Source organism: Giraffa tippelskirchi, chromosome 5 (assembly GCF_054371585.1).
Source record: "Giraffa tippelskirchi isolate mGirTip1 chromosome 5, T2T-mGirTip1v1.2.pri, whole genome shotgun sequence".
Classification (NCBI taxonomy): Eukaryota; Metazoa; Chordata; class Mammalia; order Artiodactyla; family Giraffidae; genus Giraffa; species Giraffa tippelskirchi.
Genome location: NC_137279.1, coordinates 74,665,213 through 74,690,327, shown reverse-complemented (window position 1 = coordinate 74,690,327; position 25,115 = coordinate 74,665,213). Strand labels below are relative to the sequence as shown.

At 51.9% G+C, this 25,115-nt stretch overlaps 1 protein-coding gene and 1 long non-coding RNA gene across 2 annotated transcripts; one reads left to right on the top strand and one right to left on the bottom strand.

Moving 5' to 3' along the window:
- On the bottom strand, positions 1-22,643 carry SLC26A9 (solute carrier family 26 member 9). The gene is made up of 20 exons (XM_081492061.1): positions 22,519-22,643; positions 18,751-18,890; positions 18,534-18,644; positions 17,716-17,891; positions 16,006-16,170; positions 15,063-15,215; positions 14,653-14,735; positions 13,522-13,669; positions 13,155-13,268; positions 12,882-12,959; positions 12,244-12,339; positions 9,999-10,105; positions 9,189-9,258; positions 8,978-9,070; positions 8,726-8,839; positions 7,797-8,066; positions 6,692-6,746; positions 4,869-5,014; positions 3,408-3,479; positions 1-2,235 (listed from the first exon to the last, which is right to left on the bottom strand). The coding sequence occupies exons 1-20, from the start codon at positions 22,641-22,643 to the stop codon at positions 2,188-2,190; spliced, it is 2,364 nt and encodes a 787-aa protein (XP_081348187.1). The 3' UTR covers positions 1-2,187.
- LOC145506742 (uncharacterized) lies at positions 6,935-20,340 on the top strand. The gene is made up of 2 exons (XR_014054271.1): positions 6,935-7,373; positions 15,539-20,340. It is a non-coding gene; the product is annotated as an uncharacterized LOC145506742 (long non-coding RNA).
- Positions 22,644-25,115: the final 2,472 nt, after the last annotated feature.

Here is a 25,115-nt window from a genome sequence, read left to right as displayed (position 1 = left end):
TTCACAGTTCAAAACCACTTTATTAGCAAAATGAACAAAAGGAGAATGGCATTTAAATTAAATAAATTACACAAATATTTCAAGAGTCCTGGTTCCCGGGAACCACATCAGTATCACTAAGAACATTCAGAGGTTTTGAAATCCTGGATGCTTTCACTACCTTCCCTCCTTCCCTGCCTCAGTCACGTTTGGTAAGGAGTCTGTGTGAGCTTGTGTTCTCGCTAAGGCATCCCAGCAGTGAGTTCTCCTCCGGTTGTCTCTCTCCACCCCGGGTGTTTCCCACCTTACCTCCGCCGTGGACTCTGGTAGTACTTACACCCTTGGATGTGGTGCAGGACCCCTCCCTGAGCCCCCACTCAAGGCCACTGTGAGCCAGTAATCCCCTTTAGGTCTGGGGCTGGCCTGGGGATTTGCAGTCACTTCAGCAAGTCCTCAAGGGTTCTAGACACTTGGTTCCCAAAGCACTTGTGACTAGGGATGTCCTGAGACTCTGTGATCTTTCCCCCACCTCTTGGGCCTGAGCTGGACTTTGCAGGAGGTGGAGCAGGGCAGGTTGAGTTTTCACTGGCTACTGTTCTTGTCCTCTGGAAAATTGGCACTTCTGGTGCTGGGCACGGTGAATCCCAGATAACATTGTCCTCTGCCTTCCAAGTTTTGAATTCCATTGGCAGCCAGATGGCATAATGAATTCACAGAGAAGCAATGCTTGTAGGCCAAGAATCTGTTGGCTCTTCACCAGCACCCCCTCCTTTAACTCTATGAAGACTTGCTAGCTGACCAGCTCACGCTTAACAGACACACAATGCAGGTCAGGCTGAAATTAGGAACTCTTACATTTTTCCAGGCTGGGCCAACCCAACCCTTTGGGCAGGGATCATTCATTAAAGGAGCTCGGGAGACGCAGTGGGGTGAGGCCAAAGTGTTTTCTGTGCAATTCCATGGAAAATTTCCCCAAACACCTGCACATGGAACCTATTTATTTTCAAGTCAATGGTGGGTTTCTTTTACATTTTTTTTATAAATATGGAGAACTTAACCCCTCTTCTCATCTTTCCTAGAAGAAGATGGCCTCAGATCCTGAATTTGTTACGGGATCCCTGTGGAGGAAGACTCAGTCTGCATCAGCTCTTCTCCACATTGGGCACCCAGTTGGGATATGCCCCTGGAGGCATCTTCTCTCACCTGACTGAATCACTCATGCCCTGAACTGATAAGGGAGAGTTAAAATCATTGAGTCTTTGCCAGAGAAGAGAACAGGCAGACTTCCCAGGTGGGGGAGGCATTTCTAAGGTCAAGGGGGCTGTCAGGGCTTGGGTCGCACCAGTTGGCCCTGGATTGATGGAGCATTCCTTTCTCTCCATGTCTCCAGTACAGGGACTGCCCAAGCTTTTGTGTGGAATAACTGGTATCTGTTGCTAAGCTGCCAGAGGATTCTGCCAGCTATCCCCTGTTTCTTCTGGGTTTCTACATGGTCTCAAGTAGAAGGGAGCAGCCCTTGAGGGCAGCGGGAGTGATAACGTTTCAGGAAGATGCCCCTGGGGAGGTAGTTCTGGTGGCCACTCCCCAGGCTAGAGTCTGATGTGCCAAATAGCAGTGGGGGTCTTGGCAGCCTTGAGAGGATGAGGAAGGGGGCATAGTCACCAAGATGGAGATTCCTGGGTGGTTGGAGCCCATGGGCCCAGGGGTACAGAGTTGCTGGAGACAGACTTGGGGCAGCAGGAGGGGATGAGCCACAGAGTCGTGGGCCACTTCATCCCTGTGTCCTGTGACAGCTTCACGCCGCCTGACACCAAGGCACGTGGGTCTCAGGGCATTCTCGAAGCTTGCACTCTACGTCAGCACAAGCTTTCCCTCCATTCCTGAGTCACTCTTGGAGCCTCAGTCAAGGGCCTCCTCAGTTGCCACAGGCAGGGTGTGGGTGGGTGCAGTGCAGCGAGCAGGAGGCGTGCTCATTGCGGCTTGGGGCCCCGCGGGTCAGTAGGAGGGTGAAGAGGTGTCTCTTCCTGCTGCTGAGCTTGGCTAGCTCTAGAGATGCCTGGGGGGATGTAAGAGAGTGAGAGACGAGGAGGACGAGAGGTACAGGAGTTCTGATGGAGGTGTTCTCCTCTACCCACCACTCCCTGAGATCCCAGGCTCATCCTTCACGGGCATCCTAGGGGCCAGGTACTCTGGAGGCGGCCTGGGCCCTCACAGGGCAGTCAGGGTCTCTGCATGAAACATGCTTCCAAACATCTCCTGCAGCAGGCACAGGAAGAAGGGGTGGGAGAGAGAGCATTAGATCTGAGTAGTCACAACTGCCAGGTGACCCTACGAAACCCGTGCCAGTTAGAGGTGTTATGAGGAAGTGAGTGTGAGTGTGTGCATGCATGTGTGTGTGTGAACAGTGGGGAGGCAGAGTCAGCCCAAGAGGTGAATTGGTATAGAGGTGACGAGAGAAGAAGCTTGAAATCTAGTTTTGAATCATCTCTGCTGTGCCGTGTGACCGTCATAGTTCCCTCCCTCCGTTTTTGCTCTCCTTTCTTCATTAGGTCAGGTGAGGACTGAGATCAGATAAGCTCTAAAGTCTTTTCTTGCTCCAATAAGCTATTTTGTCCTAGCCAGGTGTTTGGAATGTGCTGGAGATTCTGTGGGGGCCCAGAAATCAGTGTGCCAGGTTTTTGCAGCCCTGGCTCTGTTCCTTAATGCCTGCTGCATGCCATCAGCACTTCCAGAGAAGGGCTCAGAAGACCATTGGAACTCACACCCAAAAAGAATGGGAAGAGGCACAAAGTGAGTTGTTCTTTCTAATAGACCCAGAGCTGGATTTCTCTAAAGGTTTGGTTTCTTTTAACTCAGGGCATTGGGGTAGGACTACTTTTCATATCGGGACCATAGAGTTCTATATGAAGGACACACCACATCTACATGGCTCTGAAGGCTTGTCCACCTGCAGTAGTATTTGTACCCCTGGAATTCATCTGATCGGATGTGTGCCCACCCTGGGACAGTGTCAGGCAAGTAGAAAACACACCATCAATACCAGTTGAATTAACAAAAGAACAAAAGCAGCCCCACTAATCTTGTTAGGTAGATGGACAGTTATTCCTCGTATTTCCCTAATTTTACATTGATAAACACTGGGGGCCTGGTGGTGTCACGTGGCTTGCCCAAGATCATGTGACCAGTGCGTTGGAAAGAGTTAAGAATAGATGTTGTTTCTCTAGGACTTGATCCAGTGACTCTCCCTTCCCCCATGATGCCTTTCAGGGAGTGAGAAAAATTAAGATCTGCTATTAAAAGAAAGGTGAGAAAGAAACATTCTTGCCTTCAAGGTGACTGCTCTGGCTTCTGGAGGGAGAGCCCAGCCAACCCTTTGTGTGGGAGAGGGTCTCCTTCCTTCCCCTTCTGACCCCCGCTAGTCAGCTTACCTGCTCTAAATCCCAGTAGCTGGGGCTGTCTTCCTCCGGCTCGTACAGAGAAAGCTCAGGGTCCACGGGCGCCTGGGTGGGGGAAACCGGTGCAGAGTGAGCTGCAGCAACTGAATGATGGTCTGGCACAAAAGTGGGGGGTGGGGGCGGCAACATGTCTTCTGATGTGTAACGTGGCCTCTTGTTCTTTCCTGCCCCTCCCTCATTTGCCTTTCAAAACACAGCACAGCCGCTCTTCCCTGTAGACAGGTGTGCATCGGGTCAGCTCCCTAGGTGGGCACTTCAGAAGCAGGAAAGGTTTACCTAGCTTACCTAGCTGCCTGACCCGGGGAATCCATCTCCCTTCTCTGTAAAAGTAGGATGATCACACTCACTTTGCTGGCTCTCTGCCTTACCACACTGTTGAAAACAGTGTGTGTGTGCACAATTTACAGACATGAATATATATTCTGTAATATGTAAATATACAATTGGTATAATATACATCTTTAAGAATACTTAAACTGTAAAAACTGGGCATTATTTGTACAGTTATGATGATGAGGGTTTTTCCAGAATTTCCCTCTCTTTGCTCTGCTGGCAAAGGGCATGAGGTCAGGAAGGCCACTGCTCTCACAGTTTGCCTCTGTGTGTGGCAGGCGGGTGCCTGGCCCTGTTTTCCTGGACAGGCTTTCTGCACCCAGAACAGATGGCTCCAGCTTCATCAGTCTCAAAAAGCAAAGAGCAAATGGTTGCTCTAGGGCCAGAAAAGCCTTTCTTATGATCCCCAGAGGGTAGAAAGAGTTTGTATCATGGACTAGGGCACAGAGGCTTGGCAGGCCGAGGGCCGAAGATGAGCCGGCAGGGCAACCTGGAAGATGGAGCTGTCTGGGGAGGCCTGGGCAGGGACCCCGACAGGATGGGCTTTTTCTGCTTCCCCAGCTTTTTGGAATGTTATTTGTAGACACTGTTATTTGTAGCTCATTTGCATACCACTTACTGAGCTAGTAAATTAAATGTCAAGAAGCTGAGACAAAACTCTGAGGCACACTCTTCATCCATTACCAGCCTGAAATCTCTAAGCTTGGCTAAATTAAAACAGACAGGCTTACTCCCCTCCCTTCTCTAAAACGTCTTGTCAAAAGAGTGAAGGAATAGGATGGTTGAGCCATGTCAGAGTACCAGGCATAATCTACTGTGCTTTTGTGTGTGTTTGTCTGATCTCAAAACTGATAATAATAAAGATTTTGTAATATACAAAACTCTTTCAAGTGACACAAAAGATATAATTATCAGTTAATCCTAAAACCAAAACAAAAGAAAGATCCTGTGAGATAGATAATGTTACCTTAAGGCACCCATTCCACAGATAAGAAAACAGAGATTCAGGAAAGTTAATTGATAGAATAGGTGTTGGAACCCAAACCATCCTGCTATTTCAATGCCCTGGGGCCTAGGATTCCCCAGGTGCAGAGACCTTACCCCTTGGAAGTCATGTCCTGGGGTCACTTCTCTGGCCTGTGCCTGGGCAAAGAGGACCGCATCGTGTATGCTGGGAAAGACGTGACTGCGCTCTAGACACCCGTCTTCAAAGAGGCCTCCGTGGCTGATGTCATTGTACACCTGGGCTGCAAGGAGGGAAAGGTCAGGGGTGAGGGGAGGTGGAGAGGCCGAAACTGTGCCCTTGCTGCGTCGCAGGGCCTTGGCCTTGGCCTTGCAGTATCAGTTCTGGACAGCAGAGGGCAACGTGAGCTTGAGGATGCTGAACCTTCAAGCCCAGGCAGAAGGAAATAGCTTGATTCAGGGAGTCGGCACTTGGTGGTGAGGGAAAGCCCAAAATGTGGGCCAGTTCTGTCCCTTGAGGGTCCGTTCTTCCTCCTGTTCACCCAGACCTTTCCTGCAGAGTCCGGTGTGTGGCAGAGCCCTTACTCCTCCTCAACCCTGGGGATGATTTCCTGAGACATGTCCAGAGAGGTTGGGTGGGGAGCCTCTGATTCTAGCTCTGGGGCACACACAGAGCAGGTGCACACACACACACACACAGAGCAGAAGCTGTGTGGACTCTACCTGAGCGGAGCTTGCACAGAGCCTGTGCCATGCTCAGGCCAGTGCCGAGGCTGGCTGCTCCTGCTGGAAGGCACTGACCCTCCGAGGGAAGCGGGGTGTGCAAACATGTGCCTTTCCCTTTCTCCTGTGTGTCTGTGTGCTCTTGCGGTGTGTCCACATCCCTGTACTCCGCACATATGCTGATGAGATGTCCTCTGCCATGTAGACAGGGACTGGAGGCTGTGTTTGTAGGCCCCTTCGAGACTGAGTCCATATAAAACTGCGTGTGTATCTTCCCTGGAGAGTTATGGTATATCTGTGCTTTCTGCTTATTTGTGGACTTTGGAATTTGGAAAAGATTCCCTGGGTCATCTAGTCAACCTCTTCATGTTATGTAGGTGGCAATCGATCCCTAGGCAGATGAAGTGACTTGGCCAAGGATACATGGCAATTTGAAAGTGAAAGTTGCTCCGTTGTGTCCAACTCTTTGCGACCCCATGGACTATACAGTCCATGGAATTCTCTAGGCCAGAATACTGGAGTGGGTAGTCTTTCCATTCTCCAGTGGATCTTCCCAACCCAAGGATAGAACCGGGGTCTCTTGCATTGCAGGCAGATTCTTTACCAGCTGAGCCACTAAGGGAAGCCCAAGAATACTGGAGTAGGTAGCCTATCCCTTCTCCAGGAAATCTATCCGACCCAGGAATCAAACCGGGGTCTCCTGCATTGCAGGCAGATTCTTCACCAACTGAGCTAAACATGGCTAATTAGTAGTGGGCAAATCAGAATCCTAGTTGCCTCTCCTTAACTCCACAATCCCCCTCACCCCCTCGCCAACTCTTTTATTGGGACCCCTAGTGGTAAAGAACCTGCCTGCCAGTGCAGTAGACGTGGGTTTGATCCCTGGGTGGGGAAGATACCTTGGAGGAGGGCATAGCAACCCACTCCAGTATTCTTGCCTGGAGAGAATCCCATGGAGAATCCCATGGTCAGAGGAGCCTGGGAGACTATAACCCATAGGGTCACACAGAGTCGGACATGACTGAAGTGACTTAGCATAGCACAGCATACGGGATGTTATATAACCTGGCCGCGGTCTCTTCTGACATGTGCCTGAAGTTCTTGTGAGCAGGCAGTAGTTTAGGGGAACAGGTGCTGTTCTCATTTCTACCTCCCTCCCTATTCAGCCTCCCACCCACCTATTTCCACCCTAGCCCCTCGCCAGCCTTTCAATCCCCTAAACATCCTTCTTCTCTTACCATGAATGTTCACCAAGAAGACTTTCACCCCGATCTTCTCATAGGTGGAGCTCAGCTAGAGTAGTTGGGAGCGTGTTGGGTAGGGAGACAGAAGGAAAGGAATGTTCTGAGTGGGCCTCCAAAGTGATTCACAAAATGCACTTCAGAGGGAAACCAAACAAATAAGCAACCACGAGAGCCCTGGCAGCCAAAGATAAAAATAGCAGCAAAGCACACCACTCCTCCCTGGAGTGTTGGCTGACTGCTCCTTTGAAAAGTGGGGCAGACGTGGGGCTTTGCCAACAAGGCAGCCACTTAGTGTCCCCGTGGCCCCTTCTTATGGGGCCAGATCTTTTCTTTCGCTGCTTAGAATCCCAGACCCCACCTTGTGCCTGCCTTTGTGGCTTAGGCAGAAGCCGCTGGGGAGGACCACGGCCCGGAGCTGCTAATGCCTCAGCCACCCGGATCCCAGCTAGATCCAGGCTGCGGGAGCAGGCTGAGCCCTTGTCTGGGGATGCAGCCAGCTGTGCACCGGTTGACGGGGCCATCAGCCTCTGTGCTCTCTCTGTTCCTCGGTTTCACTATGCTGCCTCTCTCTGGGCCAGTCTCTGAGATGACTCTGCCATCAGAAGTGGCCGCTGAAAAGCTAACAGACGGACGCATTTATTCAAGCTGTCCTGTGAGCCATCTGTTCGGCCTCAAGGTGAGGGCCACTGATACTATTTCTTTTTCTTCCCTCAGTTGGCTAGACCCGGCTGATGCTGGAGTGTCTGGGTGAGTGTGGGAAGGAGCAGTAGACCGTGAACCTGGGCCAAAACAAGCTCTACTCGGAGGACCCCAGGGTGGGTTTCTGCGTCTACTAGAAAGGGGTGCTAGGACAGGGTGGACCAGTGGGGCCTGGTCTTGATGTCCCTCCCCGGGCACGCATTGTTCTGTGCTGTCTGGCAGCATCCTGTCCTGGTGGCATCTGGGAAAAGGGATTTTAGGAGATGTTAGGCTCCTTGGTGAGCTTCCTCACTCAGTTGGTTGAAATGAAGGCTCCAAGGAAAGGGAGAATGGGAGGGTAGCGGGGAGGTAGTCGGGGTGGGGGTGGGCTGGGGCTCCCTCCACCTTGGGGCTCCCTCACCTTGGCCAGGGCTTTGATGCCCATCAGATCCACAAAGCTGACCCCACTCATGTCAAGGATGAGGGTGTGGAAGGTGACAAAGGGTGGGACGCCGGCCAGCATGTCACTGGGCTTAGCAGAGGCTGGGGGCTCGCAGTGGGTAACGGTGGAGCTGTCAGGGCTGAAGGTGATGTAGGACACGCTGGAGCCGTTAGCAGGAGTCTGGTTGTTGTTGGGGTCGGTTGGGGAGCCGTTCTCAAAGTCCTGCTGGAGCTCCTGCAGGGAGACAGTCTGGAGGAGGGGGAGGGCACAGTCAGGGTCATTGGGCTCAATCAGACTTCGCTGCGGCTGAAGCTGGGGCAAGGTGCGTGCAGGTGGAAGTAAATAACCGGACTTCGTGGTGAGGAATCCAAGCCCCTCTAATCCCTGAGGACTGGTGCCTCCCAAAGCCTCCTCCTTGGGCAGGTCTGCACATTTGGTCTTCGTAACGCAGGCTAAGTTAGAGGACCCTCTAGGAGAGGCACTGAAGCTTCAGCCCACTCTGCTCTGGGAGGAAGCCCCTTTGGAAACAACTGAGACCCTTTTTGCATTTACCAGTGTTTACCTTTTTCTCTGCAGAATTCCCACATCCACACCCACCTTGCTAGTTCTAGGTTGGCTAGGGACCCCAGAAAATTCACTGCGACTCCCCATCTGGGGTTGCTCATAAGTCCATGGGCGTATCTCATCTTAGCCAGAAAATGAGGAGGGGGCCATGGGAGTTAAGTGGTTACCCTGGGAGCTGACGGCTCCTCATCCAAGGAGAAGATGCCCACCAGACAACGTCCACCAGGCAGTGGTCACAGAGGCTCACTGTCCTTGCCTTCAAGGGTGCTTGGAGGTGGGGCACCAGGTGGCAAGGTCAGAGAGGGCAAGGGAGAGGGGGTGGGCTGTTTCTAGCCTCAGTTCACCTTGGTTTTCATGAACAGAGACTTCCTCTGTTGCGTGGGCATCGTTTTCCCCTTCTCCTGCTTCTTGAGGTGCTTTTGCTTGGCCAGCAACACTTTCTGGGGGTCCACACCTGTCTGGAGGAAGAGGGCGGAGAGCAGTCTTTAACTCTGCCCTCTCTGGAGGTGGCAGGCTCTTGGCCCCCAGCTCCCTTTCTTGCCTCTGCCAGGCACTCTCTGTCTACTGCCTCTGGTCACCAGAGGACTGTGTTTTACCTTGGCAATGACTTTTTGCCTGAAGATCTCTGAGTTGGCGAAGTAGAGAGGAGAGCAGTAAGTGACGATCTTTATACCTTGGATTTCTTGGACCTGTGGCAGGGAGACTCAGCTCACTCAGTAGCAGTATCTTTATCGGCTTTTCACAAAACCCTTTTATGTGGGGGTAGAACAGGGTGAAAGAGGGCGGTCATGAGCTTGGATTACCCACCCTGTTGTAGGCCTTGGGATTCACGTAAATGTCAGTGTCTGTGACCTGGGCCAAAGCATAGCCATTACGACTGGATGAAGAAGAAAAAGACAAACACAAGAGAATGCTATTAGCAGACAGGCCTGGAGGGACGCTTGGGCTTGGGGCTGGGCAGAGGTAGGGCAGGAGAGTGTCCTGTCCTGATCCTGGGCTTTCTCTGTTTGTCTTTTTGCATTGGAGACACATGCCTGGTGGCCTGTGGCTGGGCTATAATTAGAGAGATGGCAGGGAGCTCCCTGACATAGCTCCCAGGCAGGGGCTCAGCAGGGAGAAAGGTGTAGTACACAAGAGTAAGTGGCCCCAAAGTCACCACTTGCTGGCTCTGAGTTCTCAAGAGGACAAAACAGGTCCCTGACATTCAGTATCCTTCCTGCCCTGGACTGGCCTCCCTGTCTGCTTCACTTAATGTGTTTATGGGAGAGACTTAGCTGTCCTCTGGCTCCCTCAGGGTGGGATCCCATCTGATCTGCGGTCTGGCACACTCTTGGAAGGACATGGAGACTCACCCGCCTGCTAGACTCAGCTTCCTCTGGGCCCCCAGCCCTCTACGACTGTGATGGGTTCCCCTGGGTTTTCAGGACGTGGGAGTCAGACAGCCCAGCCTGTGCCAATGGTCTCGGCTGGGCCGGGCTCTCCTCAGGCCTGGCAGCCCCTCCAGAGCCAGACCCCGCAGGCAGCGGGGCCCAGGAGCTGGGCCAGGCCCCCCATGGCAGCCCCTGCAGCCCAGCCCGGGCCTCACGGCCATGCCTTAGGAGAGGAGCCAGTACTTACAACTGGGTCTGGAAGACCACAACCAGGGCGGAGAAGGCGACCCCCACCGCCACACCATACGGCAGGCTCAGGAAGAAGGCGGAGAGGAAGCTCACCACCCAGATGCACTGTGAGGAGAAAGACATCAGAGCAGGCCTGGGGGAAGTCTGCCCCACTGGGGAAGTCTTCCAGGGTCAGCCAAGGCCCTTCTCTGCTAGCCCAACCTCAGACCACCCTTCCCTTTGCATGGGAGTTTTGCGTTGTTTCACGTAGGCGAGCTTTGGTGACACTCGCCCATTTCCAGTGGACTGAGGGTGGCTCTCTGGTCTTGTCTGGCTGTTAGTAGTCGACCCCTGCACCCACTGGGATGTGGCGTGGCACAGTCAGAGGCTGTGAGTCTTGGGACAGATATGCCTGGGCTCCAAGTTTCATTGTCCTACTTGTGAATATTCACTTACTAGCTATGTGAATGAAGAAGGCAATGGCAACCCACTCCAGTAATCTTGCCTGGAGAATCCCAGGGAAAGGGGAGCCTGGTGGACTGCCATCTATGGGATTGCACAGAGTCGGACACGACGAAGCGACTTAGCAGCAGCAGCAGCTATGTGAATCCTGGAGAAGGTTATGGCAGCCCACTCCAGGCTTCTTGCCTGGAGAAACCCATGGACAGAGGAGCCTGGTGGGCTACAGTCCAAGGGGGTCACAGAGTCAGACACGACTGAAGTGAGTTAGCGTGCATGCAGCTATGTGAATAATAATACTAGCTTCATGAAAGGATTGAAGAATTAATGAAGACAGGGTCCTGCCAAGCCTAGTGATGGGCGCAATAATATAAGTTCCATTCCTCCATCTGATAGTAAGCTGTGCACTTGACTGAGGCTCAGCTGTGCTTCCTGACCTGATGGCCTGGGGCTGGGTTGTGTGTGCAAGGGAGGAGGGTGGGGGGTGGAGGGAGGGAGAGTAAGATGGAAACCCAAAGCACAATGTAAATACCAGGATTATTGTTGTTGTGGGGTGATGGCTGGGATGTGGCAAAAGCAGACCTTTGGGGTGGGAACTGGCGCCTCGCTTTTCTCCCCATCCTCGTCCTTTATTCAGGGGGACCCCAGATGGACCACTCACTTCTCAGACTTTAAGGATTTCCTTCCTTACCATGTAAGTGTGCTTCCTCCCCCAGAAGACAGTACAGCTCAGAAGTTTGAAGTCACACTTGGGGTTCCAGTCCTGCCTCTACCACTAACTACTTCTGTGGCCTTTGATGAGTTACTTAACCTCTCTGAGCCTTGGTGTCCTCATCTTGAAAGGAAAACCTCTCTCACAGCTTACGCTGGTGCTCGAGTGGGAGTAAGCAGTGTCGTCGGTACACAGTAGCCTCATTTCTATTGTCCGGTGGGAGATATGCTGGGAACGTGACTAATCAAAGCGATAAGTCGTGTTTGCTAAGTGTTTCACAGTTACATGCTGCTTTCCAATCCTGATCTCATGTAATCCTCAGAACTAGTGTATGGTGCAGCCATGAATATCACCCCCATCACAGATGGGGAAATAGAACTCCACAAAAGTCTTAACCTGCCCAAGATCCTGGTCCACTGGCTTTATGTTCTAGGTTTTTTGTTTTTTAAAATGACTTCATTTTGCTTTTTGGAACTATGCAAATAATAATAGCTAAGTTTTATTGAACACAAGATACAATTCAGACAATGTGTTCCTTACTTGTATTATCTCATTTCATAAGCATTCCTGGGGATGGGGGTGGGGGGTTGGAGAGTATAAAATACCTGTGATCACAGATGAGAAAGCCGAGACTCGGACAGGTTAAGGGACTTGCCATTGGACACAGATCCAGTGAACAGTTGAGTTAGGATTTGAACATAAGATGTCTCACTCCAAAACCTGAGCTGTTAACACTCGGCTATGCTAATTAGGGCTTCCCAGGTGGCTCAGTGGTAAAGAATCTGCCTGCCAATGCAGGAGACACAGGAGATGCTCATTCAATACCTGGGTCGGGAAGATCCCCTGGAGGAGGAAATGGCAACCCACTCTGGTATTCTTGTCTGAAAAATCCCATGGACAGAGGAGCCTGTTAAGCTATGGTCCATAGGGTCGCAAAGAGTTTGATACAACTTAGCAACTGAGTGCATGCTAATTAGGGAGCAACTGACCAGAGGGGTCACTGACAGAAGAACTGACAGGGCTGTGGGGCTGGAGGAGGCAGTACCTGGGGGTACCAGTCACGACAGGTACTCAGAGGCTGCCTGCTACTTACACAGTCCAGCTTGCTCTTCTTCCACAGGTAGTAGGGGTCGGCGAGTTGCTTGAGAGAATTCTTGAGGTTGACAGCAATCAGGGCTCCTAGCACAGACTAGGGAAGCAGAACATGTTCCCTGTCACCTGGGGTGTGTTCCCTTCTTCCTGCCCTTCCTACAAACACCTGACCCTGGAGCCTGGCAGGACAGAGTTGCAGTTCTAGAACTGGCAGAGCCCCCAAAACTTTACACTCAACCTTAGGGTTGGAAAGTGCAGGTGCTGGAGCCAGAGGGCCCTTGGGCCTGAATTTTGCCCTCCCCTGCTCTTCCTTCATCCCCAGACAGCCTGTGCCTAGGGCTCTCTGAGCCAGGTGCCCACAGACGCTGTAAACACTGACTTGGGTGTGGACCTTGAGGTCAGAACGCTGGAGTTTGAGACCAGCCCTGCACTTGTGAGTCTTGTCACCACTTCTCAGCCTCAGTTTCCCTTACCTGTAAAATGGCAAGAGTAAAACCTACGTTAACTACTTCGCAGGTTGTGGCTAGGACCAAGTGTGACAGTGATGGTACTTTGTAATCTGTGAGGCATCACACAGCTCTTAAGGCCTGCTCTTACCAGAGTCTCTTGCTGGCTTCTGCTCTCATGATGTGTTCTTACCTTGGGGAGAGCGTAGAGATAGGACCCCAGGACCAGCATGGTGATCATTACCACCAGGGACACACACAGGCTTGACACCTATCCAGAGAAAGAGTTGGAAACAGGGCGTAGGTGTGAAATTCTTGCTATTGATTTTTTTCCCCAATAAATGCCTTTGGTGGGATGGAGACTGAGGAGAGGAGAGGCAGGCTGGAGACTAGCTGACCTGGCTTCTCTGGGACAACTGTTCTGTTACATCCAATCCCTTTCCCACTCCCCTGATCCAATGCTCACCTGGGATTTTCCTCCAGCTCCGTCCACGGCCAGAGTGACAGACAGAGCACAGCAAATGACATGGATCTTAAAGAAGGAGCCGAAGAAGTTGCTGCAGCCCAGGGCAATCATCTCCTGTGGGCACAAGGGCCGGATTGGAAGCTGGGTGTGTGTGTGTGGCTGGTGGGGGGGGGGGTGTCACACGGTACAAACCAAACATCGTCGTTCAAGCTAGCTGGATCTTGAACTTGAAAATGACCCAGCTGCTATAAAGCCATACACTCCCAACCAAGTGGAAGTCAGCCAAACAGCCCCTGGACATCCCTTGTCAGGCCTCCGTGGGCCCTGGCCCATCCTGCTCAGCCCTGCTGGGAGTGGCTGGACTTACCTGGTTAGCATCCACATCATAGCCGTGCTTGTTGGCCAGGGTCCGGCCCATAGCCAGGTTGATGACATAGCCCACGATGGCCAGGGAGAAGGCTGTGCCAAGCATGTCCTTCCACTGCGAAACCACAGGCGACACAGGAGTGGGGAAACTGTCAGGGAGCCAGAAAGGAGGCAGGGCCCAAGGGTGTGAGGAGGGCACTGAGTCCTTCAGCACCCATGGGGCCCTGCAGGGCCCTGCTCGGTGCCAGGGCCTCTGCGTGAATCACCACCTCCAAACTGGGTGCTCAGTGTCATGCTGCAGGGCAGCTACCATCACTCCCCTTGAAACAGCAAAAATTCGAGGCTTAGAGAACACAGCTTGTCTGAGGTCACCATGCTAGTAAGTGGTAGGGCCTCATTTGTTCACATCCAGAATTTGGACTCTTCACTCTTCCTGGTCCACAGAGCCACAGCCCCCAGTGCTATGAGGCCTTTTCTCCATTGTTTGCTTCAGCTCTGCCGTATAAACAGTGGTCCTCTCCTCCTAGGGCCTAGCACAGTCCCTGGCACAGAGTAGACACTCAGTGAATTCTGTTGATCCTAATAGCTTTTCTTCCATGTGGACAGAAGAGCCAATGCATTAAAGCAAGGCAAAGAACCAGAGAAGGGCTGATCAGAGAGGCTTCACCCATCAGATGAAACTTTTGAGGGGAGTGTGGCAGTTAAGGGGGCTTCCCAGGTGGTGCTAGTGGCAAAGAACCAGCCTGCCAATGCAGAAGACATAAGAGACGTGGGTTCGATCCCTGGGTTAGGAAGATCCCCTGGAGGAGGGCATGGAAACCCACTCCAGTATTTTTGCCTGGAGAATCCCATGGACAGAGGAGCCTGGTGGGCTACAGTCCATGGGGTCACAGAGAGTTGGACACGACCGAAGCAACTTAGCATGCACGCATATGACTGTTAAGACTCACTGTTCATGAAACAGCCAGCATTGTGTGGCTCTTCTCCATAGTAAATGATAGTAATATTTCATAGCTGTTCAGTGTCATAGAGTTTATAATACACTTTATAGAGTTCATCCCATCTCTGACTCTGAAGCTAGTTGGGGAGGAGAGTGGGGGTGAAGCCAGGCTTCCCAGCCACCTGGACTCACCCAGGTTGGATCTCTCCCACGATCTGCATGTGGTACTTTTTGGGCATCTTGTAGCTCCCGGAGATAGCTGTTGCCACCACTACCTGCAAAACCCAGAGTGGAGAACGGGGATTAGCTCTAAGTTGGGGCCAGGGCAGGTGTCCCTCCCAAGCCTCCATTTGTCTGGGGACCCCAAATCCCACTCCCCTGACTCCTTGAGGGGGAACAACCTGAGAATCAGGAAGAGTGGGAGCCACAAAAGGGGAATGGAGTGGATTCACCCCAGACCTTCTGTCCTACTGGCTCACAGGGGATGAATGAGTCAGGGAGGGATGGGTAGAGGAGCTGTCTTGGTTCTGGCTGGAGCTGAATTCCTTTTCAACAGCCTCTTGCCTGGACCCCAACACCCCACCCCTGGGCAAGGTCCTTACCACAATCATCTCTGTTGGGATGGGGAAGCGGATCTTGTGCATGTAGCGGGCATTGAGCTCCTTTACCAGCACTAGGACCACACCGCTGATGAGCGCGAAGATGAGCGAGGCGATGTTGGTGTGGGCGAGGTTTTTGCAAATGTCAATGAAGGTCTGGGGGAGAGAGCATCATGCTCATGCGCTCCCACTCCTTCCTCTTGTACCACCACCACCCAGCATCTGAGCCAGTAGAGGGATGTTGTCAGTGCTCTGAGAGGCACAGCAAAGCAGAATCCAGACCCTACTCATGGTCCCACTTCCCATGCCTGTCTCCATGCTAGGACAGGAGGGCTGATTCCCTTCCTTTTCCTCTAGGAAGAGTTCAAGCTAATGGAGGAGAGATGGAGATTAGACATAAGGAAGGACTTTCCAGGTAGGGAGGGGTTGAGGCACTGGAATGGGGAACTGATGGAGAGTGTACATCTCCTTTTCTGCAGGAATTAACCGCAGAGATTCAACCATACTTTGGCTACCTGATACGAAGTGCTGACTCATTGAAGAAGACCCTGATGCAGGGAAAGATTGAAGGCAGGAGGATAAGGGGGCGACAGAGGATGAGATGATTGGATGACATCACTGACTCAGTGGACATGAGTTTGAGCAAGCTCTGGGAGTTAGTGATGGAGAGAGAAGCCTGGCGTCCTGCAGTCCATGGGGTCGCAAAGATTCAAACATGACTGAGCGACTGAACAACAACCACAGAGAACCTCAGCCAACCTTCAAGTTCATGTGTTTGACCCTCTCTCCCCAAATGGAAACCTCTTGAAATCCACTCTGAACAATGGGTCAGACGGCCTTTGCTTGAGAACATCTCATAACAAGGTGCTCACAACTTCTTAAGACAGTGACCTTGGCTCACGCATCTGCTCAAGACCCTCTCGCAGGGTTGCCCTCATAGACTCACAAAGACGATGGACCCTGGGCCTGCGTAGGAGGGGACGGTCAGTCCGAAGATATACTTGAGCACGGAGATCAGGATCTGCAGGCCAGCAGCCGTCATGAAGCCCCGGATGAAGGACTCAGAGAGGTAGATGGCCACAAAGCCAAACTGCATGAAGCCCAGGCCCATCTGAAAGCAGAGGGGTGGTGAGGTTAGACCACGATGGGCCAGCCGCTCTCACACCTGCCTGGCCCAAACCCAGGACTGGAGTTCATGCAGCCCTGAGATAGTAGTAGCTCTAGGAAAATGAGTCCCTTGTGACCTTGTCCTGCCTTGTACTGACGGAAGAAAGTTAGTTCCTCAGGGCACAGGCCTCTGACACTTGACCTCATTGGCTCCAGTTTCCTCGACTGTGAAACGAACCTGATACTCACCAGTGTTTGCCCTCTCGGTAATTGACACCCCTGTCCGCCCAGTTGGCCAACTCAAAACTTGGAAGTCATTCTCCCTCACCCTTCATTTCTAATATCCCAAGTCCTGTCTATTTTGTCCCTGGCAAACATTCTTCCAGTCTACCGCCCAACCCCCCCCGCCCCCGTCTCCTTGACCGCCACCCTGGTCTAGGCCCTTATCATTCTTGCGTGGGCCTCTTCACAGTCTCCCAACTGGTCCCATGCTTTGATTCTAATCTATGTTCCATCCATCATCTTCTCCAGAGTCTGAGTGATCCAATCTGACTGCCAATAGGAACCAAATTTGCTGCTTAGGGGACAGACCTCAGACTTCACTGTCTGGGCCCTGCCTACTTCTCTGGCCTCTTCTCTGGCTCATTCTCCCAAGGCCTCCTGCCCTCCAGCCACACCAAATGCCTTGTTTTTCCATCCCTGGTCAGTTCACACTCTGTTAGGCCTCAGTGCTTTGGGTGCTATTCCCTCTGACTGGACTGTCCTTCTGTGCCTCTTTCCTTTGGTTACCGGTCAACTTCTACTCATCCTTTTAGTCTGAGGTCAAATGTCACTTCTCTTTGAGGAGAGGCCTTCCCTGACTTTCTCTTTGATGTTCCCAAAGCTACTTGTATATAGCTCTATTCTGCTGCTTATCTTACTGCCTACACATTTATTTGTTGATATGGCTACTTCCTCCACTGGGCCATGAGCTTCTGGAGAACTGGGCCTCTTTCTTGCTTATCTTTTATCCCCAGAGCCTAGCCCAGTTCCTGGCATGTTGAAACAACCAAAAAACATTAACTGAATGAATCAATGAGTGAAACTTCTGAGGCCCCTTCCTGCTCTTACATTCTGTCCTGCTGCATTTGCCTTCATGAAACCTAGCAGAGTCCTTTGCATGTGGCGGAAATGCAATTTATCTCATGCAGGAGGTGCTGTGGCTTGGAGCAGAGGCGGCTGGAGGGGGATAAGGAATGTTACAGAAATGGAAAATTGCTGGCAGAGATCTGGACACTGGAAAGGGTATCGGAGGGAGGCCATGAGTCCTTGAGACAGTCATTAGCTCAGGACACTTATTAAGTGTGGATGCTGGTCTTATGCACCTGCTGAGGGCAGGTGAGATACTCTGAATTATTAACGTCATTTGTAGCCTCCAAATGGGGAAGAGGGCGGATGGAGAGCCCTAAATCAGTTTTAAGGTAGAGGCTAGGCCTCTGTGGGAGGGGCGACGTGAGCTGATGCCTTACTAAGGGGAGGCCCTGGCAGAGATGGAAGCTGAGCCCCTCACCTGGATGATGGCCGTCAGGCAGGCTAGCGTTGCCGACACATGCAGCCTTTCAGCCTCCATGGCCCCCATGTCCACATAGCTTTCATTGGTGGCATTGTTGAAGACCCGGAATTTCGACTCTGGGGCCAGCTGCAGACAGATGTTACCCACCAGGATGCTGATAACGGCAAAGGTACCTGTGGTGCCCCACCCAGCCAGCAAAAGTCAGAGGTTTGGACCACACCCATGGAAACCAGAAAGGGGCCCGGAGTGCTCCCCAGCCCGCATAGGGATGGCGCTCCAGGCCTTCAGGGTCCTCTCCGGCATCATAGTAACCATTCGTATCTGATCATGATCTATACTCTTCCAGGTGCTGTCACCCCAGCTGTTAATATTACTTTATTGGACACATGAGGAAATATGCTTGGAAATATAAGCAGAGCCTGCATCAGAAATAGGCTTTATGACCAGGGCTTTTTCCTCCGTCTCACTTAGCACGAGGGAACTCCAAATGTCCCTGAAGTGGCCTGATAGATGATGGCTGTTGGATGGCCATTTCTCCCATCTGTTCTGCCCTTTATGGCCTATCTTGTTCTGCCAAGTCTTCCCCACATTCCAGGGAGGGAGACTCAATGGGTCATGCTAACTGAGCTCACGGAAGCTAAATGGCTTCTCCAAGGTCACAGAAGACCTGGGATTGACGCTCACAGTGATGGTACCTCTGGGGCCAAGCAGCACCAGCTAGAATACACATGGGAAATCCCCCGAATCCTCTTTGCTACCCACCACCCATCCTCGTGGTCCAAGTCACCTGGCTGTTAAGAGGGGAGGGGCCTTACCTGGCACCATCTGGTGGATACCCCCCAGGAAGAAGTAGGTCAGGAGGGGGAAGAAAGAGGAGTAGAGGCCGTTGACTGCAGGAAGGTTGGCCAGCAGAGCGAATGCCATGCCTGCACAGGACACAGAGAGTCAAGGCCCTGGGGCACAGTTGGGTGATGGAGGTCACAGAAGATGGAGTGGGAAGGGGAATAGGCTTGGCTTAGGGGACCCCCTGACCTTGTGGGACCTGGATGCATCCACCGCTGAGGCCGCCAAGAAGGTCAGGGACGATGTAGTCTTTGATCTTGTATTTGGGGAGCCAAGAGAGAATGGGGAGCAGCCCGAACACTGTAGTTTTGATCTTGGCTGAGGAACATCTGGAAGGGAAGAGGGCAGGTTTTCAGTTAACACTGCATTCAGAGTTGGGAATTGATTATAATATCCTGTTCTTGGTCATTCACTCACTCATTCATGCAAAATTCAGTGAGCACATACACTATGTGGCAGAGACTTTTCTCTTGAGAGCCATCACCTTGCTCTGGGCACTGGTTGGAGGTCTTCTGATTGCCTACTGCTAACCTGAGATGGGAATACCAGACCACCTGACCTGTCTCTTGAGAACCCTGTATGCAGGTCAGAGAGCAACAGTTAGAACTGGACATGGAACAACAGACTGGTTCCAAATAGGAAAAGGAGTGCATCAAGGCTGCATATTGTCACCCTGCTTATTTAACTTATATGCAGAGTACATCATGAGAAACGCTGGGCTGGAAGAAACACAAGCTGGAATCAAGATTGCTGGGAGAACTATCAATAACCTCAGATATGCAGATGACACCACCCTTATGGCAGAAAGTGAAGAAAAACTAAAGAGCCTCTTGATGAAAGTGAAAGAAGAGAGTGAAAAAGTTGGCTTAAAGCTCAACATTCAGAAAACTAAGATCATGGCATCCAGCCCCATCACTTCATGGGAAATAGATGGGAACACAGTGGAAACAGTCTCAGACTTTATTTTTGGGGGCTCCAAAATCACTGCAGATGGTGATTGCAGCCATGAAATTAAAAGACGCTTACTCCTTGGAAGGAAAGTTATGACCAACCTAGACAGCATATTAAAAGCAGAGACATTACTTTGTCAACAAAGGTCTGTCTAGTCAAAGCTATGGTTTTTCCAGTAGTCATGTATGGATGTGAGAGTTGGTCTATAAAGAAAGCTGAGCGCCAAAGAATTGATGCTTTTGAACTGTGGTGTTGGAGAAGACTCTTGAGAGTCCCTTGCACTGCAAGGAGATCAAACCAGTCCATTCTAAAGGAGATCAGTCCTGGGTGTTCATTGGAAGGACTGATGCTGAAGCTGAAACTCCAATACTTTGGCCACCTGATGCAAAGAGCTGACTCATTGGAAAAGACCCTGATGCTGGGAAAGATTGAGGGCAGGAGGAGAAGGGGACAACAGAGGATGAGGTGGTGGGATGGCATCACTGACTCAATGGACATGAGTTTGGGTAAACTCTAGGAGTTGGTGATGGACAGGGAGGCCTGGCGTGCTGCGATTCAGGGGATCACAAAGAGTCGGACACGACTGAGGGACTGAACTGAACTGAACCTGGGAAGTCTGCAAGACTTGTCTTAAAGGCATGGATTTTTGTGGATGCCTAGCATTCTGAGGTGTCAAGTCCAGCCCTCATCTCAGATGGCTGTTCTCTGATCTGACTGAACACAGGCCTAGGCACCCTCACCTGGGCTCCTGTAGCAGTGTGTGTACCTCGTGCTGTAATTTCTTGCTTTTCATCTATCTCCCCCACTACACAGTGAAACCACCAGGAAGAGAAGTCTGGTCTCTTGTCCAGTTTTGTATACCTCATGCATCACACTGGGATGCTTAGTGAATATCTGTTGAAAAAATGAATGAATGAATAAGTGAAAGAATGGGCCTGAGTCAAAACTCAGTCTGAATGGGGGCTGCTGCCGTATTTTTTGGAACCTCCCCCTAAAGGAAGGCTCCTTTGTCCCTGCAAGGTGTGCCTCTGCTGACCCACCGTTCTTTGTGTGTGATGATTCCAATGCTGGAGTTCTTTCCCCTGTTAATTCATCAAAGAGGGAAGAATGGGGAAACTATTTGTTGGTCAGCACAGGGTGGGGAGCACTGATCCCTCCCCTGTTTGCTGAACACCTTGAGGTCCTTTCATCAGAAACTCAGAAGCGGTAAAAACAAGGGCCTTCAATCTCAAGGATGACAGCTGGTGAATTGATGACCAGGAGAGGGAGGGAGGCCTTTGCTTTTCTTCTCCCAGCTGAGGGAATTCAAATACCCAGGGCCCATCTGGTGACTCACTGGCTTGCTGTGATTAGGCCTCCTTTCCTGCCCAGCACTGATTTCTGTTCTTTACTGTTGCTCAACAATAGTTTCCCTGACACTGGGTCCCCTGGATGTCACCCAAAATTGAAATCAACACAGACAATGCTTTGTACCCTTTAAAATCTGGGTAGATTTCCTGTCCCAACCAGCACTTTATGGAACAGCATCGCCATCGCCCTTGGACTCTCCAGTCCCCTCTGCCTTTTGCACCCCTGGGATGATGGACAGGGAGTTGGACTGGTAGTAAATAGCTTAAAGCATTTCTAAAGGCTTGTCCTAAGAGAGAACCAGGCCCCCAGGAACTCTCTCAGGTTTGTTCATGGCAGGGAAAACTGGACTCATGAATGGAGAGCTGACTGGGGAAGAAAAGCAACCCTCTCAAAGCCTTGTACATGTCTAGCCTTACTTGCAAGCCTACCATAGTTGAGCAAAGCACTCTGACTTCTCTGAAGTCTGAGAGAAGATCTGGAAACAGATGCTAAGAGAGGTTCCAGAAGCCAAGTGGGAAGTGGTAGAGGGATTAGTTTTCTAGACATTCATTCATTCATTAAACAAAAATTTATTGGAGTACCTTCTGTGTGCCAGGCACTGTTCAAGGCTCTCCTGCCAGCCACGTGGGAATTGTTAGCTTTCTACATCTTTTTATGGTTTCCGTCATCCTCATCTTTTGGACAACAGCAGATACCCTCATCCCTCCAGTATAGAAACAACACAGATTTAAACTCCTTGGCACAAATGCTGTCAAGGTCTTTATATAACCAGGTAGAGACGGAGCCTCCCAGGAGAGGTAGGGTTGGGCTGGTGCTTTTAGTGAATACTCAAGTGGGTGATCCCCCAGCCTGAACCAGTTCCACCTGCATCTCCACTTCAGCCATTGACAGTGACCTCAATTCAGGTAACTGAATCAGCTGTTTCCCCAGGGGAGTGGGGAAGTGACTTCTGCCACGGACCACAGTGAGGCCTGAGGGAGGTCTACCAGATGTCTGTGAAGGGGGAAGGTAAAGCTCATAGCCTCAGGCTCTTGGAGTGTGGGTATAGGTCACCTCGCAGAGTTCCCTCCTTATAGGTGTGGTTTCACTGCCCACCAGAACAGTTCCAGGGATCTGAGAGTGGAACAAGCTGGTGAGACCACGTTCTGGTAAGTATTCTTTAGGGGAGCCCAGGAATTTAGGGGCTACCTTTGAGCATTGTCTGGACCTGGGAAGGGAAAGAGCATCCAGGAGAGAAAGAGGACAAAGTACATGGGGTGGGAGAGGCTTCAGATTTTCCTTGATGAGGAAAGGACAGGAGAAGGGACAGCAGAAGTAAGGGCTCTGACCTGCTGTGACGATGCTCCCATCCCCAGCACACTTGAGAACCCAGGAGGGACTCGCGTGGGCTGAGAGCATGGTGAGACCTCATGCAGGAGTTGAGGATGCCCGCCAGCTCCTCTGGACCCATGAGTGGTCCTTGTTCCCGTTCCCCATTTCCTCGAGGGTCTCAGTAAAGATGAAGTGTAGAATCTCAGATTCAGGGTTCAGAACCTTACCTCCCCAAGGCTTCCCAAGCCCTGTCTGAGGGACACCAGTATAGGAGACATGCCCTGGTGCAGGGAAGGATTGGTGGGGAGCAGAGGAGAGGGGAGTCTGGGCTTCCAGCCATGTTACCTGAAAGTGTTGCAAAGTTTCTCTCCCAGTGAGTACGTCCGGTCCTTCTTCTCAAACTCGTCATCGAAGAGGGTGAGGGAGTATGCGGCTCTGTCTACCACGTAGCGGGGCCTGGGCTGGCTCATGTCTGGGGCATTTACGAGCTTTGGAAGAAACAGAGTAGGGAGGATGAGGGGCATCCCTTCTCAGTGCCGGCCTGGGCCATCTCTCTCTGGTCCTAGCTCAGCAGGGTTTTATGCTGTCTTCCCCGCCCCCAGCCAGCAAGGTGCCTCCCTTCCCTCTTTCCAGACTCACTGCTTCTGGTGGCCTTCCTTCCCAGGCACAGGTGATGCATATACTTGCCCTGGCTGTTTTGCTTGGCACTCAGCACATGGCTGGCACTCCGCATCTATGATATCACTGTCACCCCTGCTGAACACCAGGCAACAAGTAGGCGGGAGTGCAAGGGCAGGAGTCACAGCTGGGATTCAGTGGGTTGATCCACTCCCTCCTTTCCTTGCCATCCTCCGCCCAACCCACGCTGGCCCCTGGTATCCTCGCAAGCTCCTTTCCCCCCCCAGACCTCAGTTTCCCTGGCAGAAAGGCTCATACCATCCTGTCAGTCAGCTTGGAAGAAAGAAAGCAGGCTGCCTGGAGGCAGGGGGATGGCCAAGGTGACCTTGGGAGGACCCTTCTTAAAGGAGCCGCCTAGGACTTCACCAACAGGTTTTCCCAGGGGGACAGTGGTGTTTGGGGAAATCAAGATGGTCTGCGCTGGCTGGCTCTCCCACGGCTTCCTGTGTCTAACCTTTCCCCCACCCTGTATACTGATGTTTCTCTCCTCCTTGCTTTTTGCGCAAACTTGCTCACGTTCCAGGAACTGAGCAGGGCAGAGCTAAGTGCCAGGGCCCCCGAAGCCCAGAGGACCTCCCAGTAGAGATCTTTTCTCTCCCATCCTCCAACTGCTGGTCCATCGTCCTGTCCGCCGCCGCCCCCCCCCCTCCCCCGCCTCCCCGAGCTGGGAGAAGCCTGCCTGGAGGACCTCAGAGGAAGAAGGAGAGAGAGGAAAGAGATGGGATAAGCTTAGAGGGAGATGATGTCTCCCAGGTGGAGAGTGTGGGATGGCTGTAGCCAGTCTGGCAAAAGATTCGAGAGAAGAGTTTAAAGTGAGAAACCACATGGGGGACTCAAGATGCTCATCCACAGGCTTCCTACAGGAGAACCTGGGTGAGTGGCCGGCTGTCAGAGGGGAGCAGGCTGGTTGATGCTTTTTGTGGAAGAGCACCCTGGGGGAGAGGAGGGAAATGCGTTAACTAAGGGCCCAGAAACTTGGGTTCTAATGCTGGCTTTATTGGTGAGGTGGAAGGGGCAACATTCCTTTCTGAACCTCAGATTCCTCATCAGCAAAACTGGGGGACCACAGATACCTCACAAGGTTGTTTGAGGATAAGATGAGTAAATGGACAAGAAAGGCTTGTGTAAAATGTAAGAGTGATATAAATGTAAGTTGCTATTGTGGATAAGACTGCCTCCAGGTAGATGAAGGTCAGGCTGGTGCGTCCCATTCACCGGGTCACAGGGCCCTGAGTTCCACCGGGACCTGTAAGCATGGTTCCCCGCAAAACCCCCCAGATGCTACTCAGCTGGCAGGGCAGTTGTGGGGTGAGCCTGTCCACAGTGCCTGGGCCCACCCAGTCCTTTACCTGGTGCTTAGTGCGCACCCAACAAATGCTTGTTGAGTGAATCAATCAATGTTCTTTTTGGAGAACACATGCGTTGAATTGAATAAGAGTAAAGGCCTGTAAGACATTTCAGTGGGACAAGTGAGAGACTGAGTGGCATAAGGAAAACAGCACAGGGTTTGGAGCCAGGATGACCTGGGTTCAAAGAGTCGGTTTCTTCATCTATAAATGGGGATAATAACAGTCCCAGGCATTTTCCATGAGGACTAAATGAGATCATGAGTGTGAAGTCTGGTCTTCCACGGACACCCAGTGAATGGTAACGGCGATGATTACTATGATTAAGGTGGGAGGGTGCTCCCTTCCTCTTGGGAGAGACTGTTCAGAGGCTTCCAGCCCTTCACCTCCAATGAGGCAGGGTGGCCTCGCTCCCCCTTCCCTGCCCCACCCTCTCATTGGGTCTGGAAGGGTCCGACCTTCCCAGTGCTTTGCCTGGTGGGCTCTATGGGAGAAATGAGTGGGGATCATGACCCTCTGGAGGGACCCCAAACTCCAGCCTGGCTTCAGAGGAAGACTCATGGACTTGGGGAATCTATGCCTGGCTACCAACCGGACCACTTATAAAGGAATAGCCGGGATTTTCAAGGGGGCTGCACCAGGAGAGGGAAGAGGAGGCAATGGAAGATTGTGTTTCCATGCCAAGCAGCACGCAGCGATACCAGAGGCTCTGCATTCTAGGGGTATGGGTGTGTGGCGAGGGGAGAGGGTGGTCTATGTCTGATCCTACAGAACCAACTAACCCGGCTCCCCTGCTTGGCTCCCTCATGTCCTCAGTGGCACCTTTTGCTACCCAGCAAACTTATCCCTGCCCTTTCCTTCCTGCAGCCTCCACATTCAGCAGTCCATCAAATCCCATTGCTAGTTCCTTCTGGTGTC

Excerpts from the sequence above, each read along its gene's own strand:
- SLC26A9 (XM_081492061.1), bottom strand. The coding sequence starts at position 22,643 with ATGAGCCAGCCCAGGCCCCGCTACGTGGTAGACAGAGCCGCATACTCC. Across the intron at positions 10,106-12,243 it reads AGAAGAGCAAGCTGGACTGT|TGCATCTGGGTGGTGAGCTT; the intron begins GTAAGTAGCAGG and ends TTCTCCTCACAG. Across the intron at positions 8,067-8,725 it reads CTCTGTTCATGAAAACCAAG|ACTGTCTCCCTGCAGGAGCT; the intron begins GTGAACTGAGGC and ends CCCCTCCTCCAG.